This window comes from Thermobia domestica, chromosome 16 (assembly GCF_964235325.1).
Source record: "Thermobia domestica chromosome 16, izTheDome1.hap1.1, whole genome shotgun sequence".
NCBI lineage: Eukaryota > Metazoa > Arthropoda > Insecta > Zygentoma > Lepismatidae > Thermobia > Thermobia domestica.
In genome coordinates this window covers 93,603,659-93,626,200 of record NC_137469.1, presented here as the reverse complement: position 1 = coordinate 93,626,200, position 22,542 = coordinate 93,603,659, and the positions used below count along the sequence as shown (strand labels likewise).

Below are 22,542 nucleotides of genomic sequence, written 5' to 3'. Positions count from 1 at the left end.
TTCGGTACGTCACTGAATTTTGATCAGAAAGATAGATGGGACCTTTCTTTAGATGTTATAGTAGGCACGGTCTGCAAGTTGCCGAAGGACTTCAGATGAAAGTAATTCATCATCACTGTGATGGAATCTTTATATGCGAGATCAATGATACTAGTGCTTTTTATGCCACTTGATGCCATCATTGTGTTTCCCCGTGCCTTTCTAAATTTTATTAACATTTTTTTCCTACTACTTTCTCTCTCGTTCTGATGAAATATTTCACGAAAATTTACTCACTTTATTTTATGGTGTTTAGTCTTATTTCTGGTACTTTTTTTCTATGCCAGTTCCGGTATTCCTATATATATTAGAGAAGATTTAATATTTCTGTATAGTAAGAAGTTTTTTTCATTTTTAACATGAACTGTAATTTAATAGTAATTTCTCAATGTAGGGTGGCATCGAGCCGAATGTAGTCCCTCCAGAACTGGTGGTGGTCTTCGACATCCGATTACCTCCTGATGTAGACCATGATGAATTTGAAGCAATGGTAAATCAATGGTGCGAAGAAGCTGGACCAGACATTAACCTAAAATATGAACAAAAGAATCCAAAAGTAGAGGTTACAAAACTAGATGATAGCAACCCATGGTGGACAGCATTCAAAACTGAGTGTGAAAGGATGTAAGTATCAACAGGAGTATACAAGAGCAAATAGTTTTGTAACGTACTTTGTTCGCTACAAACTTGCTGAACTTACATGTTTTGTAATCTTTATATCCCTTTTTGTCGATTTACTATTATTGTCCTTTTTGTTGTGTATCAGGAATCTTGTTTTATGTGTTTCGCTGTTCGACGTTCCTTATTTACTAGTTTTCATTTAAATTCTTCATTTATTCACTTTGTTAAACATAAACCAAGTTCCACACTCTGAGTATTCGAATACTGAGGAGAGAGAAAAAAATGAGACCTATCTTTTACGGAATGAGGCAGTATTCTATACTCGTGTTATCTTTATTTCTTCATTATTCTTTTCTATTTAATAATTTTCATATATCATGTTAGATTAGTAATTTGTCCCTTATGTATGTGTTAAACATTTTTGATGATAAATAGCTTCTCTGTATAGTTGGGGTAGCAATCGATAGTTTCGACTTCGAATGTACGTCAGTTTTATGAGTAATCTGTGATGACGCATAAAACCCACACAAAATGTCGTAACAAGGAAGTTTACTTTGATCTCTTTGTAAGATTTGAAAAATCTAAAGTCATCTGCTAAATTTTAAAATGTAAAGTGTTTCTATTAGGAAGTTTAAGGCCTGCGGTGCTGCATAAGTGACTGTTGGAAGTGTTTTCAATACAGTTTTCAAGGGGAATGGACTTCTGTTCGAATTATCCAAGTTCGAATTAACGAGACTCCACTGTAGTAGTTTAAATATCCATTAAGATTCGTTTTAAATATGTTCAGTTTCAAGGTGGGCAAGGTATTCTCCAGCATGGCTGATTAAATCTACTCCAATGGGAGGAATTTCCTTCCTGGGCTGCGGCTTCGTGCCGGGCCCCGTAATCATCCTGCGTGATGCACTGTCTTTTTCTCCGTGAGTAACACAACTGGTTATGTTGTAACTAATTTACGTTAGTAGATTAAGAAGTTTTTCTTATTGTCTGCATGTATTTGTTTAAGTGTAATACTACAATTCTCAATCTTCCTTTTATGGATTCATTTATCATTCAAAATGCCTTATTTCTAAATATTGTTTATGGTTACTATAAAATTCAAACACAGCAGTAATATATGTTATTCGCTCGGCTTTCTTGAACAATGATAGTACCTTTTATTAACATATAAGTCAGTTCTTTCTGTCCACGTTGATAAATTGACACTTACAAATATTAAAAGTCTTATCTTCCTAGTGATATCTTGTGAAGGTCATTAAACTCTAGTCACAGTCGTTCGGTTAGATGTCGCATTGGCTGCCTATAGTGAAAGCTTCACTTCAAACCTAACATTGAATTGTAAGTTTTAAGGGGTAAACAGGACGTTATAAATGAACGGAAGTAGCTGTTTCGGTGCTTTCAGGTGTGTATCCAATTTAAAATAACAGTGTAACGTTGCTGGAATTATGTTGCTTTGGAAGAGAGACGATTTAGCTTAAATTTTTTATTTATTGATGTCCTCTGTTTCTTCTTATTCTTGTTTGGTGACACCAGAGCCAGATTGCGAATTATTCTCACTTCCGGGTCACGATACGCATGTCGGCGTGATATAATAGTCAATCCTGTTAGACATTGAATGTGGATGCAATATTGTACCTAAAAATATAAAGTCTGTTATGGTGAATAGCGTGGTGATATTTAAAGTTTGTGGGAAGTGGTTTAGACAGCAAAGTGTAACTACGAATTCGTGAACGACAAACTCTTGGTGATTATTTTGAAATCATACCTTCAGTGAATAACCATTAAAATCAAGGGCAAAATATATCTATGGAAATCTGTTGAAATGTTGGACTAAATTTAACTGAACGAAATGCACTCAAGCTTGTATTGAAATCACTAACTGTAATTGATTTTTTTCTTTCTTTCCATTATTTGCGAATATTCATGTTAAGCCTGCTGTGATATTTAGAATCTGTGATACTTAAATGCCGTGATAAAGAGTATTGTGTTATTAGACAATAAACGTAAATTTTAAGGAATGTTGCTTAGATTATTTAATGTTTGAATACCAACTTCAGTTGAGAAGTTAAAGCTAAACAAGTATTACACTAATTAATTGTCTTCTTCGAAGTTCTGCTTTAAGATATTCTTTATTCAATATTTTTTTCTTTTCTTCTCCTTCCTCGCTGCATCTTCTGGAGACAAGATCTTGGTTCTGATTATTATTATTATTATTATTATTATTATTATTATTATTATTATTATTATTATTATTATTATTATTATTATTATTATTATTATTATTTCGAAATTCTGTCTTAATTCTTTCCGTTGCGCTCGATACCGTCCTATCAGCTCCTATCAGAATTGCTAGGATCCCAAGTTAGGGGTTGATACGACGGGGCTAAAATAGACTAACACAGATTTACCCGTGTGATATGCCAAGGATTATTATTCAAATCCCAGTGTTTGATTATTCTTGTAGTCCTCAGTATTACTTCTTGAACCATTTCTTAATCTATTTCTTCTCCTACTTCTTCTTGTTCTTGAGTTTGGTAAAAAAGGATAACTTTAGCACTTAAGGTCAAAATTTTAAAGGTAGTATTTCCTTTTCTTATACTTCTGTGGAATTGGAAAACTGTTCACGTAACAATTTATGATTAGCATATGGCGTCTTCCATCGTCTTTGTTGAGAGTGGAAATCCATTAAGAGTGGACTAAGTGGATACGTAGTGAAACGTGCTGAATACAATAATATGATAATTTCAGTGTAGTGTGCTGAATCGAATGGTGTGGAAATTTCGGTGCAGTAAGAGTAAGTGTAAGATTATGTTTGCTGTTGTTTATGGTGTAGTTCCATTGCTTGCATAGACTACCTTTGTCTAGATTAAATTTTGGATCTTAGTACTAATAAATGATTCGTATACTTGTCTTTTTAAAGCGAAGAAATTTTGTGCAAAATGTTGGTTTGTTTAATGGAAAGATTAGACTCACTTAGGTGTTTTGACAGTTCTCGAACTGCTTGAATCATGTCCTTAGAATCTGTAGTATATTCTTTCGTTGTAATTTCAATGTTCCTGTTCATCATGCCTATGTAGGTTTGATCTCAAGCAAATATAGGCTAACCTCGCCTATTAGAAATTCTTCCGTTTTAGATTTCAAAACCAACCTAAGACTAATTCCTTAGAAGAGTTAAAAAAGACATACCATGTACTGAATTTCGACTTTAAGTGCTAAAGTTATCATTTTTACAAACTCACGAAGAAGGAAGGAATTAATAAGCGGTTCAGGAAATACTCGGGATGACTACATGAATAAGCAAAAAGAGGTGTTTGTGAAAAATATAGTAGGAAAATAATAACCCTTGACACATCACACAGATAATATTTGCTCTCTTATTCGTATAAATTCATGTTAATAAATAAATGTATTATCAAAATAAATACTTTGAACCCAAACTGAGTTTTAAGATTTCGTTGTCAGCAAACTAAATTCAAGGAATCCCTGGAGAAGGGTATTTCGGTGTAATATTTTGTTGAGGAAAGCATCAATATTTTTTGCATTTAGCAGTTGAAAAATACGCAATGCAATATTTACCTAAAGAAGTAAATACAGGTGTATAAGAGCTATGTATGAAAAAGTAGATATAAATAAAGAGGAAAAGAATAAAAACTGAACACTATGTAAAATTAGAAATCTATAACTGATAAATATTTTCCAAGCATTCATGTTAATTCCATAGTAAGATTTCTTCTTAATTTCTGCAGGTGATCATACATTCAAATTAACTTCTCTCCTCTTTCTTGTACTTTTTTCGGAACTTACTATGTAACGTTGCTGAAAACTCAAAACTAATAAATCATGTAAACAATTCGTGTTGGTCACATTGGTTGCTTCAACAAATCTCGTGTGAGATATAAACATTACCTTTCTTAAAGAAATCGTCAGTGTGAATTTACTTTAAGCTTTCAAAATAATCAAACAGAAATATAGTATTTCTATATTAGGGTGTTTATTCAACATTTCAGATTGTAAATACCAAATCTTTTCGCGAATGGTTTGAAAATAAAATATTAATAGGATAAGTTGAAATGAGAGGAAAATGAGAAAAAAAACAATAAAAATCTGTCACTTGCGCATGAAGTCTGGGTTTTTTCTTTCTTTCTTCAAAAGAATCTCGTTACCAGTGTAACTTTATTTCCTTTTGCAATTTTCATGAAGGAAAAAAAGTTAAAAATGTGAAGTCTGAAAGCTCGAAAAGGGAAACTAAACAGGAATTTCATGGACAAGTATTTTGACTTGCCTAGCATGCAAAATCATGGTCTTATATTAAAAATAACTATGTTGCTCTTAGGTTTCATACGTTTAAAACACAGATTCATGTACTTCAGCCATATTGGCTTGTAGTGGGCAAACCTCGTATAAATAAGCAATGGTACAGTACGTAAAGTTGCACATGCAAGTCTCAAATTTTTTCTTGTCTTTTAATGAAAAAACATTTCTGGAAAGGAGAGAGGAGATTCCAAGGACCAAAGAAAAATTTTATATTGCATAGAAAAGAAAACAATCCTAGCCGTGTTGGTTCTTCTGTTCTAACTAATAATTTGTAGAACTGCTAGAGTTGCATTTAACGAAACAATCTTTCAGTGAAAACTATAATGATTATATGCAAAATTTATAAATGTATATTTTAAAAATGTAACGGTTATATTTTGTTCTACAAAATTATACTTCCAATTTAAGAATGAACTATAACTCCCTTTAGTCGCACGCTTCGCGAACTGAAACCATACTTTGTGGAAGCATATATCAAACAAGTATTTATATTGCATTTAGAGAGGATTGTAAATTTTTTAAAATTGCTTTTTACGCTATTCCAAAGATTTCTATTTCAAACATTCAGCTGTTCTTCTGTAATCTTTAGAGACAAAGGAAAGATAATATTTTATTTTAGTCTTCTCGTTTTACTTTCCCAGATGTAGGTTTCTGCAAAGTCATATTTGTGTTGTTAGTTTTGCTGTTGTAAGTATCCGAACTCAAGCAGATCAGTTCTGTTGATGGTAACTATCAGAGTTGCCACGTACGTCATTTTCAATAAACTATTATTAATATTAAGAAACTAAACACAATACACTGAGCAAGGCTATTTAATAAAAATATATAAAAACACAATCACGTAACAGTTTCAACACACTAACTGTGTCTTCATCAGAATTCCACTCCTTCTGGCTACTTGGGAGTTCGTCACCTCTTATATATCTTCCGGAAATCATCTTTTAATTTGGCTCCTCCCCTTCATTAAAAAGTAACATTTGCGTTTTTCCACTTTCACTTGTTCAATTGCATACTTGTCCAATTAAAAATATACCTGTTTCCTGGATATATTTTTGTCCTTTAATTATCCTTGTTTATGTTCCCATATTGATTTGTTCTCTATCTTTCTTCTTTCTTTTCCTTTCTTCTTCTTTAAGTAAAATGCTCTCCTATTCACTATTTATTGCAAATCCCCCATTCCAATTCATCACCTTGTTTTCTGCCTTCATGAATTCCCTGGCTTCTTTCCATTTTCTCACCAATGTCCTGTTCTCTGCTTCTATAACCTCTGTTCCTTCCCACTCTATCCTGTAGTTTGTCTCTTTCTGATGCCTATATATTACATTGTTGTTCCTTTTCAATCTTACGTTATCCTTGTGCTGCTTTATCCCTTATTCCATCTTCTTTTTTGTTTCTCCTATGTAAATTTTGTTACACTCCGCGCATCCCACTTTCTATATTCCCCCTTTGATCTTTGTCCACTATTCCTGTTTCCTTTTTTTCTGACTACTTCAATTGTTCTGCTTCCTTCTTTCCTGTATATCCTAATTCCTACTTTCTGAAATATCCTCTTTATCTCCTGTTTCTGTGCCTAGGCTCTCTATACCAAGCCATTTTTTGTTCTTGTTTTGTTTTTGTTTTGTCCTCTTCCTTCCTCTCTACTGTTACATTTCCTCTTACTCTATCCTCTTCATTGTATCTATTTCGTTTTAGTTGTATCCAGAACTTCTTTAAATCTCTTTTCCTTTGTTGTTTATCTGTGTTTAGATCTCATATTCTTTCCTCTATTCTTTCTATGAAATTCTTCTTTGTACACTCATCCACATCACTTCTTTTGTGGCAGTACACATCCGTTGCACATTTTCTTTGGAACCAGGGTGTAATGACTTCTCCTTCTACCTACTTCTTTATTTTGATATCTAGATAATTATCTCCTTGTCTACTTCTACCTCATTCTCCAGTTTAATAACTTTCTCTTCATCTTCCACGTCTCTTATGAATTTCTCTAGCTGTCTTTTCGTTCCCTTCCATATTCCTAAACAGTCATCTGCATAACAGAAAAAAATAGTCTTTCTCTTTTTCTTTCTATTGTCTCCTTCTCCCATCGATTCATTACTATATCTGACAGTACTGGACTCCACTGGACTCGAAAGAGGTCCTATATTTAGTAATATCTTCACTTTTGTAATCCTGTCTCTGATTATACAGTATCCCAGCGTTTCCCAACCGGTGTGCCGCGGCACAGTGGTGTGCCGCGAATGGGTCGCTGGTGTGCCGCGAGGAAATCGGAACAAAATTATTAATTCTATAGCAATCAAATTGCAAGACATACAGAAAAAGGTATATTTGTATTTCAAATTACTACTATGAATCTAAAATTTAAAGTTTCATACTGTGTTACTTTTCTGTAGAACATTTTTCTGTACATTTCTAATTTTGAAAACAAAGTATTTGTTATCATTGTTATGACCATTATTGCTTCTTTATTGTTGCAGACTATTTCGTAACTTGAAATTTTAAAATATTATTCAATCCTTCCGGCAAAGTAAACATGCATACGAATTACCTATATTTGTGTTTTAAAAGTAAAAGAGATTCGTTTGTTCGTTCGTTATTTAGTGATCCTCCTTCTTAATGAAAGGTTGGATACAGTTTTCGAAAAAAAAGTGTATTTTTAACAACTTGAGCCCTATATCTGATTGTAATTGTTTTCTATTTTTAAATTAAAATGAAAAATAAGCATAATGATTTACCACGGGGAAAAAACAGTGGTCTAGCTTTCTTCTCTGTGAGAAGGATGTCAGTAATCAGAAAAAAATACTACAGTATTTTATATTTTCAAATAATAATAATAATAATAATAATAATAATAATAATAATAATAATAATAATAATAATAATAATAATAATAATAATATGTGTGCCGCGAGAATTCAAGTTACCCTGAAGTGTGCCGCAAGTTGAAAAAGGTTGGGAAACGCTGCAGTATCCATTCTCCGACAATGCCTCTAATCCTTTTGTTACCTTCTTACTGTCCCAATCTTCTATTTTCTATTTTCCTATTTCTTCTTCTACTATATTCAATATTTATTTTCTCCTAAGACTTAGGAACACACTCTTAACATCAAGGCTAAATAACACTGTGCTGTCCTTTCTTTTCCCTAATTTGTCTATCATCCTCTTAACGTCTTGCACATTCTCTACTTTCCTACTTTCTTGCCCTTCTTTCACTGCCTCAGCTATCCTCTTCATCTTTTTCTCCAGAGGTTCTAACATATTGTTCCTGCAGTTAAGCACCGGCCTCAACTTCACTACTTCTTTGTAGATTTTTGGAAATCTTTTCATTCTAGGTAACCTTCCCTCTTCTGTCACTAACCTCTTGAACCCTTTCTTTTTGCAGTCCATTATAATCTCTTCTTCTCGTCCTTTTTTGTGCTACATCTTCGAATGTCTCATCTTTCAGGTCTCCAAGTTTCTCTTCATACTATACTTTATCCATCAAAACTATAGCGCCCCCTTTATCCGTCTCTTCCACTATGTCCTTTCACATTCTTATCCTGTTCATTCCTATCTTCTCATTGTCATTGTTTGTCTATTTACTAATTTTCCCCGAATTCTGTCTCTATCTTTATCATCTTTTATTTCCTGAAGTTCTTACTCTATTCCATAAACCGCTTCTACCTACTAATTTTGAAAGAAGGAATATGAAGCAACAGGGAGCAAGCAATGAACTTTCAACAAACAATGGAAAGAAAAACTTAAGTGGAGGAAAAACGAACTTACTATACAGTGTTGATACATTTCTAATTTAGCAGATGAAATAAAATTTTCAATTCAAATATTACTAGTACTTTTTATTATTATTATTATTGCGTGTCATGAATGTTATGTGTGTTTGTTTATCTAACAAATAAATCAGATACCCATTATATATCCTAAACTTTGCTTTTGCTTTATACTATTGTTTGCCTAAAGAGGAAGAAGCGGAAAAAAATATTTAATTTCTGGAGAATGAATTAACGAAACATGGCCATAAGGTATAACAGCTGACATGAAACTTTTCAATATCTGATAATTTATTTATATATTAGTCTAGAAGAGTGTTAATTCACTTCCATGTATTACCATCATACACTGTTTCTTATTTTTATAAGCATATTTGGTGTAGCATGCTGTCGTACCATGCATTGGTTTAAAAAATTCTATATGTGTATTTATTTATTTGTAGGAAAGTAAACTTGAAGCCTGCTATATGTCCTGAAGAAACAGATAGTGGTTACATACGCGAGGTAAGGTAAAGTTAGATCACATATTTTAATTACAGTTATTAAATTTTCAGCTTAAAAGGGGTTGACAAGTTTATAAATACACTCTGATCGTCTTAAGTGAAATGTCACTCAAACTGCTTGGCGCTAGTATCGATAACCTGTAACCTGCAACCTGTAACTCAAGAAATTATTCACGTCACCAATAATTTAAGAGAAATAACTACCGCCGTATAAAAAAATAAAAATAGGGGAACTCAGGCTTAGGATCCGGCGGGTTATAATTCCCGGGGAGTTTATCTCCTTTCTGTGGACGTAGTAAAAAGAAATGAACAGGTTAATGATTCTGTGCTACAGCTGAGATTATTGTATGAAAAACAAACAACTGAGAAGATGCATGACAATAGCGAGGATGTTGCTAGAGAATGTCCTAGGTAGAATATCTGGTATGCAAAGAAGTTTAAAGTACTTTGTATGTCATTCAATGGATTTCTGTTTCCGCATGAGATAGTTAACTTAGAAAAGTAAAACATGTTAATGGAGAATGTTTTTAATCTCAAAGAGCCTTTCCTATTAAGATTGTGAAATCGGCTCTTGATCCAAATTAGATCCTTATTCTCCCAAATTGTTAGTTTTGACCTTAAACCATCCCCCAAAAAGTTTCGACCCCCACCCCTTACCAATTATCGTATCATACATGCTCAAAACTTAATATTAAAAAAAAATTCTGGTGCGGTGGTCCAAATAATTCGAAAGTTTCACAGATTGTAGGTACAAATGTGAACATTTTTTAAAAATAAATTGATGCGTATGTTCTTGGTTTTTTGCCTATTGAAAATTTTAAAAAATCCTTTAATAAATTTTGAGGGGGACACGTCGCTGATTTTTTGTTCAAAACGTTATAATAGCCTTATGTACAACATTTTTTCAGGGGTTGAAAGTGGTAGCCTTGGAGAAAATGTTTTTCATAGTTTTTTTTGGACCATTTTAGGATCCTCAAGGTCAAAACTTCGAACATTTCTTTGCCAGAGTTCGCGATTTTCCTTTCCTTTTCGTCATTAATTTATTTAAACCACGCTCTAAAGTTGAAAATATTCCAATCAACGAAGACAGCGACAAAAATTGAATGAATTATCTCCGGGCCGGATCTTGAATCCTGCGAACTATGCGTTAGCAGGAGGTGCCAGGTAAAGAGGGCGTCAATCTGGAAAATTAAGTTTGTGTTTTAAATTTGAATATTAGAGAAAAATGTTATGATTAAAAATTTTCTAAATAGCTTTAAATAAATCTCGTACAGACTGAGATACAGATAAACTACATCGAAAGGATAATAAAGACGAATTTTTGCGGGGTTGGCTGTAAAACACCCCTTTACAATTGAAATGGACTCGTACATCAATTGGCGCAAATGTCACACTCACAATTGATGCTAGTTTGACGAAAATTTCCCGCGGCGAAGGGAGATTTAGGAGAGATTTTTTTAAAGGGGGAAAGAAGGGAGATTTTACGAATATGAGATAAAATGTAAGGAAATTTAGCTTTTCAATAGATGTTATATTAACACTACGGCAATACGACTAAAGACAGCGATTTCTTTTCACAATTCCACCATATGCACAAAATACAAATATAACAGACTCTTCATCTCTCTCCCAACAATCTTTCCGCGGTCTTGCTAAAGAATATCATTGCCAAATATGTCTTTGAAATTGGAGTGGATCAACAAACAAAAGGAAGTCAACTGTACGTGTTGCTTATGATTGGGTGGCATTATCACAGTAGAAAGAAATGTCTTCAGGGGTGCTCCGATTTGTCTTAGACAGTCTTCACATAGTACTTCGGTCCAATAACCTCAGTTAAGGGTTGAGAAAGGTCAGCGTAAGCGAAATGCACATTATCGAAGTTCAAGCGACTAGGCTTTTGTTGCCCATTGGTCCAGGGAAGGGGGTAAATATTAAGAAAAGACAGGCGGTATAAATGGAATTTTTGATCATTTCTGAGGGAAATTTTAATTTAAGCTCCTAATATCAGTACCTCACAATCGCTGCCTGCTGCTTAATGTTCACTTTGTTAATGTCTATTAGTCTATTTGTCATTCGTCATCATTTTCGTTTCTATCCTGAGACATTTCGTTTTACTACTACTACTACTACTACTACTACTACTACTACTACTATTATTATTATTATTATTATTATTATTATTATTATTATTATTATTATTATTATTATTATTATTATTATTATTATTATTTATAATGATATGTGTTTTCACTTTTCAATAGTACTTTGTTTTTCATGTAATAATAATGGCCAACGATAAAAAACCAAGTGAGCATTTCATCGGAAAAAAAGTCACGAAACTTGAAAGATGATATGCAAGCGAAAGCTCTAAAAAAAAATTATTTCAACTTCTTGACAAAGTTTCGAAAGTGATAATGATACAAATGTTGAGGTGGGGGAGTTGTCAATGCCAGTTACTGTTAACGAAGCATTTGGAAGTCGACAAACTTTTGAAACTAAGTTTATTTTACTTCATTGCAGTAATTTAATTGTTAAATTAAAATGAAATAGATACGGCCTCTTTGGTTACAGGTCTGAGTTGAATTCAATGTATTTCAAAATTTGAATACAGTTAGTTTTCACACAGTACATGCGTATATAACTCGAAAGGGTAACTATAATCGAAATCAAAACGACAATCGAAAGGTCATCATTAGAATTATAAATAACACTTTTTTCCAGAAATCTCACTGTCAATCACAGTAGCGTATTCATATGCTCGTTGTATTATAATAGTGTAACAATCATTGTCAATCCATTCTTTCATATTAAATTTAGATGGAGTGACATTTTTAAACACTTGCTAATAATACTAATGTAAAATAGATAGTTACTTGTGTTCTGGGATGCACCGACGGAGCTAGTCCGAGAGTCTAGATTCTCGAGAGCTTTTAAGTTTAAAGAAATATACCACAATTTCAGGGCTCAAACACACAAAATTATTTGCATTTTAGATGCTACTCCGAAAAACCTTCGGACCCGAAAGAGAAATCTTGGATGCGCCAGTGTTTGTGTTTACATTGTGCTACTTACTGATTTCGCAGGTCTATGTTGGAAAAGAGACATGAAAGAACTGAATTGTTTTATAGGCCTAAGGGACCCTGAAAAAAAATTTTGCGGGAGGGACGTGATTTTGAAGTTTTGCCATTGGATCGAAGACAAATTAAATAACGATTAAGGCACACACTTTTGTCACTTGTTTTGTATTAAATAAGTTCAGCTAGAATTAATAAAGAATTATTTGAGATCAACTACTATCTCAAGAACGATTAAATGGACTACAGCTTTGATGGTCATTGAAAAGACATACTCAATGAAATGGATATGGATGCAATAATAAGAGATTTTGTCAAATTGATAGCCAGAAAACTGTCTTTATAACATGAACTTTTCAATAACAAAGAAAATGAGAAACTAAGCTAATTACCATAATCATATCACTATAAAATACTATATAAATATACATACTTTTAATGAAACATAAGAGCATACCTCCTTGTCAAAATCAAACTTGTGTTAATGTTAGACTTGAAACTCATGAGAACTATTCTGTTTTGACTTTTATGTTTCAATTGTATTTGTCAAAACATGTCTTACGTTTGTGACTTCTGCTTATGTAATAAAAATTATATTAATTATTAAAATAGGAACTTTATTCAGTATTCATCCACAGTCACTTAGCAATAATTTCGCCATTTTTCGTTAATATTCACAAGGAAACTATAGGTATTGAAGCAATTTGTAACTGTAACTATTATTTGAAGTATTTTTGTCCATTACAACTTTCTACTCTGTTATGATTTAGGTAGGGGCGCCTAAATATTGTTTGCTTACACTTAAGAAATGTCTAGAACCGGCCCTAATTATCCCAAATTATATGGTGTTCAGTTTTTTTTATCTGTTTTCATTATTAGATAATATTTATTGTGCCTTATTTCTATGTATGTTAAAAAAGATTAATATCTATAGCAAATAAGTTTACTCAAACATATATATATATATATATATATATATATATATATATATATATATATATATATACGTTGATATATCTATAATCCAAATATCGTTTTCTCTTAAATTAAATGTGTATTTGTTTTTGTTTTTCAACTCTTAAACTTTATTTTTGTACATTAAAGCTTTAATTTCGTGATTCTTGAAGTTATAAGATTCAATTGCATCTAAAATTGGAAAAACACAACTGCAATTGTGTATAAAAGAGATTACAAATTGATCTTTTGTAAAAGAAGCATTATAATAAATAACGGGCAAACTTGGTAAAAATTGCAAAACGAGGCTCGGCACCCAAAAAAAAAAGCCATAAGGAGCGATGTCTCTAATGATGTCTTGTCACCCATTTCACTTAGACTTCGTTTCCGTCCATTATTCCTCTTTTCTTATAATGTCTTGCCACGAGTTCTGTATTTGGATTGAGATGCTCTTAACTCTTTTACTGCTAAATCTGTTTTTGGGACCAACAAAAATATTTATTGTTGTTTCTCGATTGTTTGTTAGGCATATTAACATAATGTGGAAAGAAAATCCTGAAAAATTTACATTTTGCGTAAGAAACCATACCCTCACATTTGTGAGGGTAACCACTTACGGTACACAAATGTGTATTATTTCTAAGAAAATATTTTACATTGCTTTCTTTTGATACTTAGACTCTTTTGAGTTGTGTATTTGTAAATAAATAAATTTATTTTTGTAGTTTTGGCTTACATTAGTACACTTTACTCAAAAATTGTTTCATAATATCGATGTTTGAACTATCTTCTACTCCAAAGCAGGAGTAAAAGTGAGGGGAACGCGCGCGGATGTCGTTCCTTAACTTCCGAAACAAATCCCCTCACTTTCAAAAAATATAAAAAAAAGGGGCAAAGATAGGTACGGGGGACGTCATGATGTCAAGCGCCCCTACCTTTTTTTAGATCCACTTTTACTCCTACCTCAAAGATATATAACATATGTGATTGCAATGCAGAATGTGCACATAATTTGAAGAGTACCGATTTCTTCTCTTAGCATGGCTCTTCAGTGGAAAACTACTTATAGACAACTAGAATTTGCTCACACATTGAAAAGTTGTATCTGGAGTTGTTATATGTGGTAAATACTTCAGATCACTCCAGAAGCATGCTATTGTAACAGCTATTATTTCGGTGGTTACAGTTTCAACTTCAATAATCGTGTGAATGACGAAATATTTACTATATAAGAATCAAAGGCAACTAGGTGAGAAGACCTCAAATACTACTACTACAGCGAAGAAATAACAATACATTTCAATACACAGTGCTAAGACCCTGTGAAGCATCATTTATATTACCTTTTGTTTGACTGTCCAAAACAAGATTTCACACAAAATTACTGAATTTGTACTATAGTGTTTTCAAAACTAGAAACAAATTGACGTTTGGAGAAGCACGTGGTACGCTGTTGCCACATCTTGCACATTCCGGTGAGTCATCAGCTAGAACTGTTCTGTGAGTCTTAACATAAATGAAAAAATCTCTAAATATTGGTTTGTTTGGATGGATGAAGAAATGTGATTGTCGTCCCAGTTTGTGCATGTTGGAAAGGGGGGAGCTGTGTGTGTGTTTTTTCAAATCACTTCCACGCACAAAGAAACGAAAGCTTCTTTTCTTCTGAAAACACGTGTTTACTAGCGGCAACATTGAAATGTAAGGTCTGTTGCCAAGGAAACCCTCCACCCACTGTTGGTAAAATGACGTTTATGATTCGACCCTCGCTGAGCGACCGCAATAACTATATGACGTACATTCCCTTCTTCAATACAAATCTGCACGTGTTTTTGAGCTGTCAATTAGCTTCTAGTTTTGAAAGCACTTTAGTAGTATAATTTAAAGAAAAATCCTCCAAAGAATAAAAACAATATTGATTCTGTGGTTTTCAAAAGACACCGAAATCTGATTTCTCACAAACAAAGAAAAAAGAAATTTTTAGATTTCTGAAATAAGACAAAAAAAACTTTACCCTTTCTGGCTACCCTCACAATTGTGATGCCCAAAATTTAGGACGTTCACACAAATTTGATAATTACGTTGCAGACATAACAAATTGCCCTAATGAAGAAATAGATCTTAATTCACAATGAAAGGCATATATACTTACCAAATACGTTTCAGACGATGAGTAATAGACTTTCAAAACTATGCTTCTCAAGGGCTTTCTTAAACCCCGCAGAACACAGTACTCATAAATGTTGTGATATCCAATATACTCAACAGATGGCAATTCAGTAACTGAGAACTTGTCATTCAGACACTCACAAATGTGCTTGTAGCTAATTTGTATACTAAAATTCTTTGATTGTCATTTTTTGCCACACTGAAAGTAGCATTCACAATTGTGAGGGTATCTGCTGAAAGGATTAACTGCAAACCCACATAAACAGCATTTATTGAATAATTAATCATATAACATAGATGAAAAAATATTTTAATAGAAATATTCAGACTTATAATTAAAGCCACAGAAGAAGGTAAATTATTACAACTAAAACTTATTGCAGGTAAAAATTAACTGTTAAGAGTTAACCAAACAACATACTCAATCACAGAAAAGAATATTTTCCTTCTTTGCTGTGGAATGAAGCCAATTAATCTTGAATAAGCCGCAAGGATCTTTGTAATGCCCCGACAAATGCCAACAATACAGTGTATCTTTAATTTTTCTCGTTAATTCATATTTGCTCGATTTAAAGGTTGTTGAGTTATGCTGTGAAATGGATATGTTCATGTAAAGCTTTATAATAAAGTTCTTACTTAGTCTTAATATGTGCCTGGAAAACGAATTTAAACACATAGTAGTTAAAGATATACAATTGGCGAAAAATCTTCAATTTTACACCTAAAAAGGAAGAGGAACAGAATTTAAATAAATATATATATATATATATATATATATATATATATATATATATATATAATTTGAACTTCATGCATTATAATTTTAAGATCAAGAAATTTCACATTTTTAAGCAGAATAAGCTCTTCAGAGGCAAACATAGAAATTAACTGAGGTAACCTTAGATACTTAAAAAAATTTACAGTGATTTGTTTTATAAGTGAACAAGTAAAAATAATGTAAAATCAGAAAGAAGTTCGACCAGTTCGGATTTTTCTTCCCCGAATATCACTAAGTCACTGCTAAACTGATAACAATATATAAACTTAAGTATATTTGTAAATTTTTTTCAAAATCCACAGTATTCCAGAAAAGTACAAATTAGCTTAATGTCTACTAATGCAACGTATATAATTGTCTGATAACACATGCTAGTTTATTGCGTGTCATGAGTCAAATTAAATCATTCTTACCTGCAGTATAGAGAAACATGTTGTTTACATATTGACCATAGAAATTATCTTCATTATGATTTAGCTGGTTATTGGTAAACAATATCGTTGTAACGAAGTATTTTAATTGATTGTACAAACGTAAAGTATGAACATTATCTTAAAGAAAAGTGTATCCCATGTCTCTTTCTTACACTGATTCTTCGCAGCGTTCACATCGATAAACATGTGTATCTGTATATATATCACGTATATCTGTATATATACATATATATATATATATATATATATATATATATATATATATATATATATATATATATATATATATATTTGGTCTAGGAATTAATTCGTGCGGGTGGACAAGAGATGGCGCAACGAACGGAGCGTCCCACAGTTCCGTGTATCCACACATGTGTTGCAAACCCCTGTCATCGCGTATCGTTCGTAGTATAGGGCAGTGGATTAAAGCGTCAACAACACCAGTTTGTAGTTAAGTGAACATGGCGCAATTTGTGCCTGATAAAGTGTTTTTGCGGGGTGTCCTGCTGCATTACTTTAACATGCAGAAAAGTGCGACTGAAAGTCATCGTATTTTGGTGGAAGTGTATGGTGACCATGCTCTAGCTGAGCGAACGTGTCAGAAGTGGTTTGCACGGTTTAGAAGTGGTGATTTCGGCTTGGCAGACCAAGAGCGAGCTGGACAGCCAAAAAAATTTCAAGACGAAGAATTGACAGCATTGCTCGAGCAGGATTCGTGTCAAACGCAGGAACAACTTGCAGCAGCATTAGGCGTTGATCAAACAACAGTCTCCAAACGCTTGAAAGCCATGGGAATGATTCAAAAGATGTCACATTGGGTTCCACATGAATTGAAAGACAGAGACGTTGAAAGACGAAAAACCATTTGCGAATTGCTGCTTCAACGACAGAGCAGAAAGGGGTTTCTGCATCGAATTATTACGGGTGATGAGAAGTGGATCCATTACGAGAACCCTAAACGAAAAAAGGCCTGGGTGAAACCAGGTGAACCAGGTCCATCACAACCAAAACGAGATATTCACTGTGCAAAGGTTATGCTGTGCATATGGTGGGATATGAAAGGTGTGGTGTACTATGAGCTGCTGCAACCGGGTGAAACTATGAATGGAGAACGTTATCGACGACAATTAATGCGTTTGAAGCAAGCTCTGGCCAGAACACGACCAGAATGGGAGAACAGACATGATAAACTTATTGTTCAACATGATAACGCTCGCCCACATGTCGCAAAACCGGTCAAAACCTATTTAGAAAATGTCGGATGGGAAGTTTTACCCCACCCGCCGTATTCACCAGACGTTGCTCCTTCGGACTACTACTTGTTCGATTGCATGAACAACGATTTGATTGGACAGCGGTTTACTTCTTCAGAAGATATCGAAACATGGGTCTCTGACTGGATCGCTTCCAAGGATGAGGACTTCTTTCGCCACGGAATCCGTACATTGCCTGACAGATGGGCGAAAGTGGTGGCTAGCGATGGACAATATTTTTCTTAAGGTATTTATGTATTTTGTGTTTGTACTACAGCTTCAATGTGTGCGTACCAACCGCACGAATTAATTCCTAGACCAAATATATATATATATATATATATATATATAGATAGATAGATAGATAGATAGATAGATAGATAGATAGATCCTGTAAGTATATAATGAATATATAGTAGGTTATGGTAGTATATCAAATATGATAATGATAAATATAAATAATAATTATGAAACTATGGAGAGTAATAAATACATATGAAAGGAAAATAAAATCAATTGAAATTACTTACTTGTATGCTGACACTTGGAGACTTGTAGATCCACGACGATTTACCTAGAAAGAAATAAAAAGAGAAATAAAAAATTAACAAACAAAACCAGTTAATAAGCAAAGTAATAATGTAAATAAAACTTAAGATCTTGCAACATATTCAACCTAAATATCTTACCTGTACAAACTTATTCAAGTGAATTATCATTCGAAATAATAAATACCTCAACTTACATCACGAGGAACTATCTGGGATGAATTGGAAGATATTACTTGGATGGTACGCATACATTGTCCATGAGGAATAGTGGAACCTTTCAGATAATCTATTATTATTTGTAATCGAACGATTATTCTATTCGAGTTGTAAAAATATGATCAAAAACTTACTTCGGAATCTATTTTATTAACGTCATATCATGTTGAACGTTTCCAGTCATGATCTGATCTCATGTTTGCAACATAGTTATCGTTGTATGTTTTCGACCCTTGTATGTTATAATCAGAAGCAATATCTTGTGCCTTAGATAAAGTTTGTAATACTTTATTTTACATTCATTTAACTAGTTTGTCTTAGCTATCGCTATCTTAACCGTTCGTTTTGAACATCATCCATCTTTGTTGTCTTCGAATTATTCCAATAATCTGGTGCGTTTCCACTTTTACGTAGCTTTAGCTACAGTGGCGACCGTTAAATTGTCTGGGCTAACTTGGTTCAATTTCTCGCGTGTTTCTGTTTCAGGGGATGTCGGAAAGCTATATCAACTCTACATTGATGCATGTATTTAGCTGCTGATCGATAGCCAGAAGCTGACTACTTAATGTCACTGGTAGAAGAATCAGGATATCTGACTAACATCTGGAAAGTGTTACATTATGTAGGATGACGAGGTCAACTGAAGATAATCGACGAACGAAGGAAGTGTTGGACTTTGTAGCAGAAAAATCTGTGGTATATGGTTTTGGGAAGAAATTAATGATTACTGATGTTTATACGATCTTTTTAAGCGATAACCAACTAAGAACTATAAAAGGGAAACACTGATTAGATTAAAAATTGATTGGATTTTTGACCATTACTTTAAAACGTTAAGGTTTTAAACGTTATTTCTCAAAGTGCAAATGAACTGCGAACTTCAGAAAAACTAACAACATAGATGGTGACACTTGTATATCTGAGATCTAGCAGCCATTTATTTGTAGATGACATGTGATCATGAATGATCAAAAGAAAATATGTTCTTTTTGAGTTAGACGGAAAAAATGTTTTCTTTAATTTTCTTAGTCGTACAAATTGTTGATGTCGGCAGATAGAGGATAATAATTTAAAGTAAACTTAAAGGGAGAATGATTATCATAGGATTATTTGATGGACCGATTAGAAATTAACATCCCTTTTCAGCACTGTGATCATATAAAATGGGCGAGTAACATATGTAAATTCAAAAAGTAAATAAGTAAAACTGGAAATACTCGCACGCATATACAAACTATTTTGTTAATTTATTAGATATGGCGGGCGTGTATCAATTAATTACTTACATATGCTCGCATACATGTGTCTATATAGAGAGTATCAAAAAATATTTGTATCAGAATAACGGAACATCAAAAGGTCGTAAAATACAATGTCCTGAAAGAAAAAGTATTTATTGGAAAGACATGTATATACACGCGCCAGTGTTTTTCTTATCTTCCTTTAGGAATTGTTTCTATAACAATAACTTTCACTTTCCTCAAACATTTAAAATAAATTATTATTCCTCTCCTGACGTCAACCGTCTTGCCCGATAAAGATATTTGAGAGATAAAAAAAGACGTTTGAATGTAACACGTCAAAATGATTACCGAAAATATGCAATTAAATATTTAACTTAGTAAGAGTATCAGTTTCATAAGAAAGAAGTATTGACCCGTCCTGCATTACATTTTGTAATTGTATGCCTTTCATTTTCAGATTGGAATACCAACTTTTGGATTCTCACCTATGAACAATACACCAGTGCTGCACCATGACCATAATGAATTTCTCAATGAAAAGATATTTCTGGAAGGCATTGTTATTTATTGTAGCCTGATACGTGTTTTGGCAAATTTAGAAATAAATTAATTATTTATTATTATCATTAAATTTATTTATTTTTACTTTCGATGACAAGAGTAAATATTTTAGGTATATAGAATTTCAGGTTTATCATTGAAATGTATTTATTTTTACTTTCGATGATGCAAGTAAATATTTTAGATATAAAGTATTTCAGATGAACAAACATTCAAAGGATATTATCTTAATTTGTGAGTGTAGATCTCAGTTATAATGTTTTCGTTTGACAACTGCGTACTAATAGACAATTGAAAGTAATGTGACATATGAGTAGTAATAATTGTGATAATGTTGTAAGCTCAATTCTAATGTAATAATTTGATTTGACTATTAATTCTGGGCTCTAATGTAATTGAGAATAACGAGTTAGAGAAAGCATGAAACTATACTGTGTGACCACCGTAACTCTGCTTTGTTCCAGTCGATTACAGGATTCAATTATCGATTTTGCTATGCTGAAGATGCACTCTTGAAAAGACATACAGGAATAAAAATGCAGTTATTTGATTTGTTTGTCAGCTACGATGTAAATAAATAATTTGCTCTCTCAAATAAGTAAATAAATACCATTAGGTCACAAATACAAAATAATTATTCATTTATTAGACGCAGATATATTTTTGCAATAACGGAAAGCCTACATAGAGATGTGGTTTTCTCGAGAGATTCCAGTGCTTTATAGAAATATTCATTGGCCACAGCTAATAGCAGAAAGAAGCAAAAATAAAGATTCATTAAGCCAATTGCAGATAATCATACTAAATAACTACATGGTTTAAGAAATCAAAGGTTTATTGAGCCAATTGGAGACAGTCACAATCACAAAAAAATAACTGTGTGATTTAAGAAACCCAAATATTCATTGAAGCAATTGTGGATAATCATACTAAATCATAAGTGATAATGTATGTCGCATGTAAGCGAGAGTTCATGGTTCGATTTTTCATTGGAATACAAGTGGTTCGGATCATACCTAAAACTGTAAGTCACGTCTTTATCACCTCAACTCGACGAAGGTAAATTGTCAGATCACAACTGCATGCAATTCATACAAAGTGTGTTTTCCGTGGTGAAAAAACATAAATGTTTCCTAGCAAAACTCTATATGCCATTATTTTTTAGCATAGTATTTTTAATATTTATAATTCATTGCCTAAATTACAATCAAAGATCCCAATCTTTTTTCTTTAAATGCAAGAAGTAAAAGTATATCTAAGGAGGCTATCATTACGATTATATCGACTTTCTTTCAAGTTACTCGCTTTTCTTGTTCCGTCCGCATATTTTCCAAATTGGCACAAAGAAGAATTTCCTTCAGAAGATCGGGGCGAAGTAAAATTTGAACATTTCTTACAATATTTCAGACAAGTCTGGGAACTTTTAGATGATTACTTGTTCTGAACAGTATCATCCTTAGATACATAGCTATCGTTTATCCAATTTAGATTGCTTACAGTTTCCAATTCAAGTGGCTGGAGGGATGTCTTCAACACTTTCGGTTTTACCAGAAGCTTCATCGTTTAGTTTGTGGCGGAAGAATCAGAACCATAGTATTTCATGTTTGCACTAAGTTTATATTCATCTTCACTTTCTTCTAAACTAAACTAATTAACTAACTTTATGGTCTATAGAACCCAGAGATTCAATTCCGCATTTAAGAAATCTCTTCTATCCTTAGCCTACTGGATTCAGTTCCTACTTTGTATCTCTATTTCTGGAAGATCCATTTTAATATTGTCTTCCCATCTGCGCCTAAGTTTCCCTAATTGTCTTTTTCCGATTTGATTTCCAGTAAAATTTTGAAAGCGTTCCTATCTTATTCCATTCTGGCTACATCTGACCTGCCTATCTCACAAGTCAGCCTCCTAGACTTAATGATTCTAACGATATTACGCAAACGGAATAACTTATGTGATTCCACGTTATGAAGTTTTATCATTCTCCATTCCTTCCCTCTTGGGTTAGAATTTTACATCAAGAATTCGTCCAACACTTCTTTTTTCATTAAAGCACACATTGTGAAATTTTAA

The 22,542-nt window shown here is 32.9% G+C and overlaps 1 protein-coding gene across 4 annotated transcripts in view; it reads left to right on the top strand.

Moving 5' to 3' along the window:
- Nucleotides 1-20,539, top strand: part of LOC145673248 (aminoacylase-1-like) — a 131,869-nt gene extending 111,330 nt beyond the window's left edge. For 2 of the 4 annotated variants that reach the window (XM_081742762.1, XM_081742763.1), the window contains exons 6-8: nt 434-663; nt 9,179-9,239; nt 20,366-20,539. In XM_081742762.1, coding sequence (XP_081598888.1) covers nt 434-663; nt 9,179-9,239; nt 20,366-20,518 — 444 coding nt within the window. In that variant the 3' untranslated portion in view covers nt 20,519-20,539. The other 2 variants (XM_081742765.1, XM_081742764.1) reach the window with 2 other exon arrangements.
- The last annotated feature ends 2,003 nt before the right edge of the window (nt 20,540-22,542 follow it).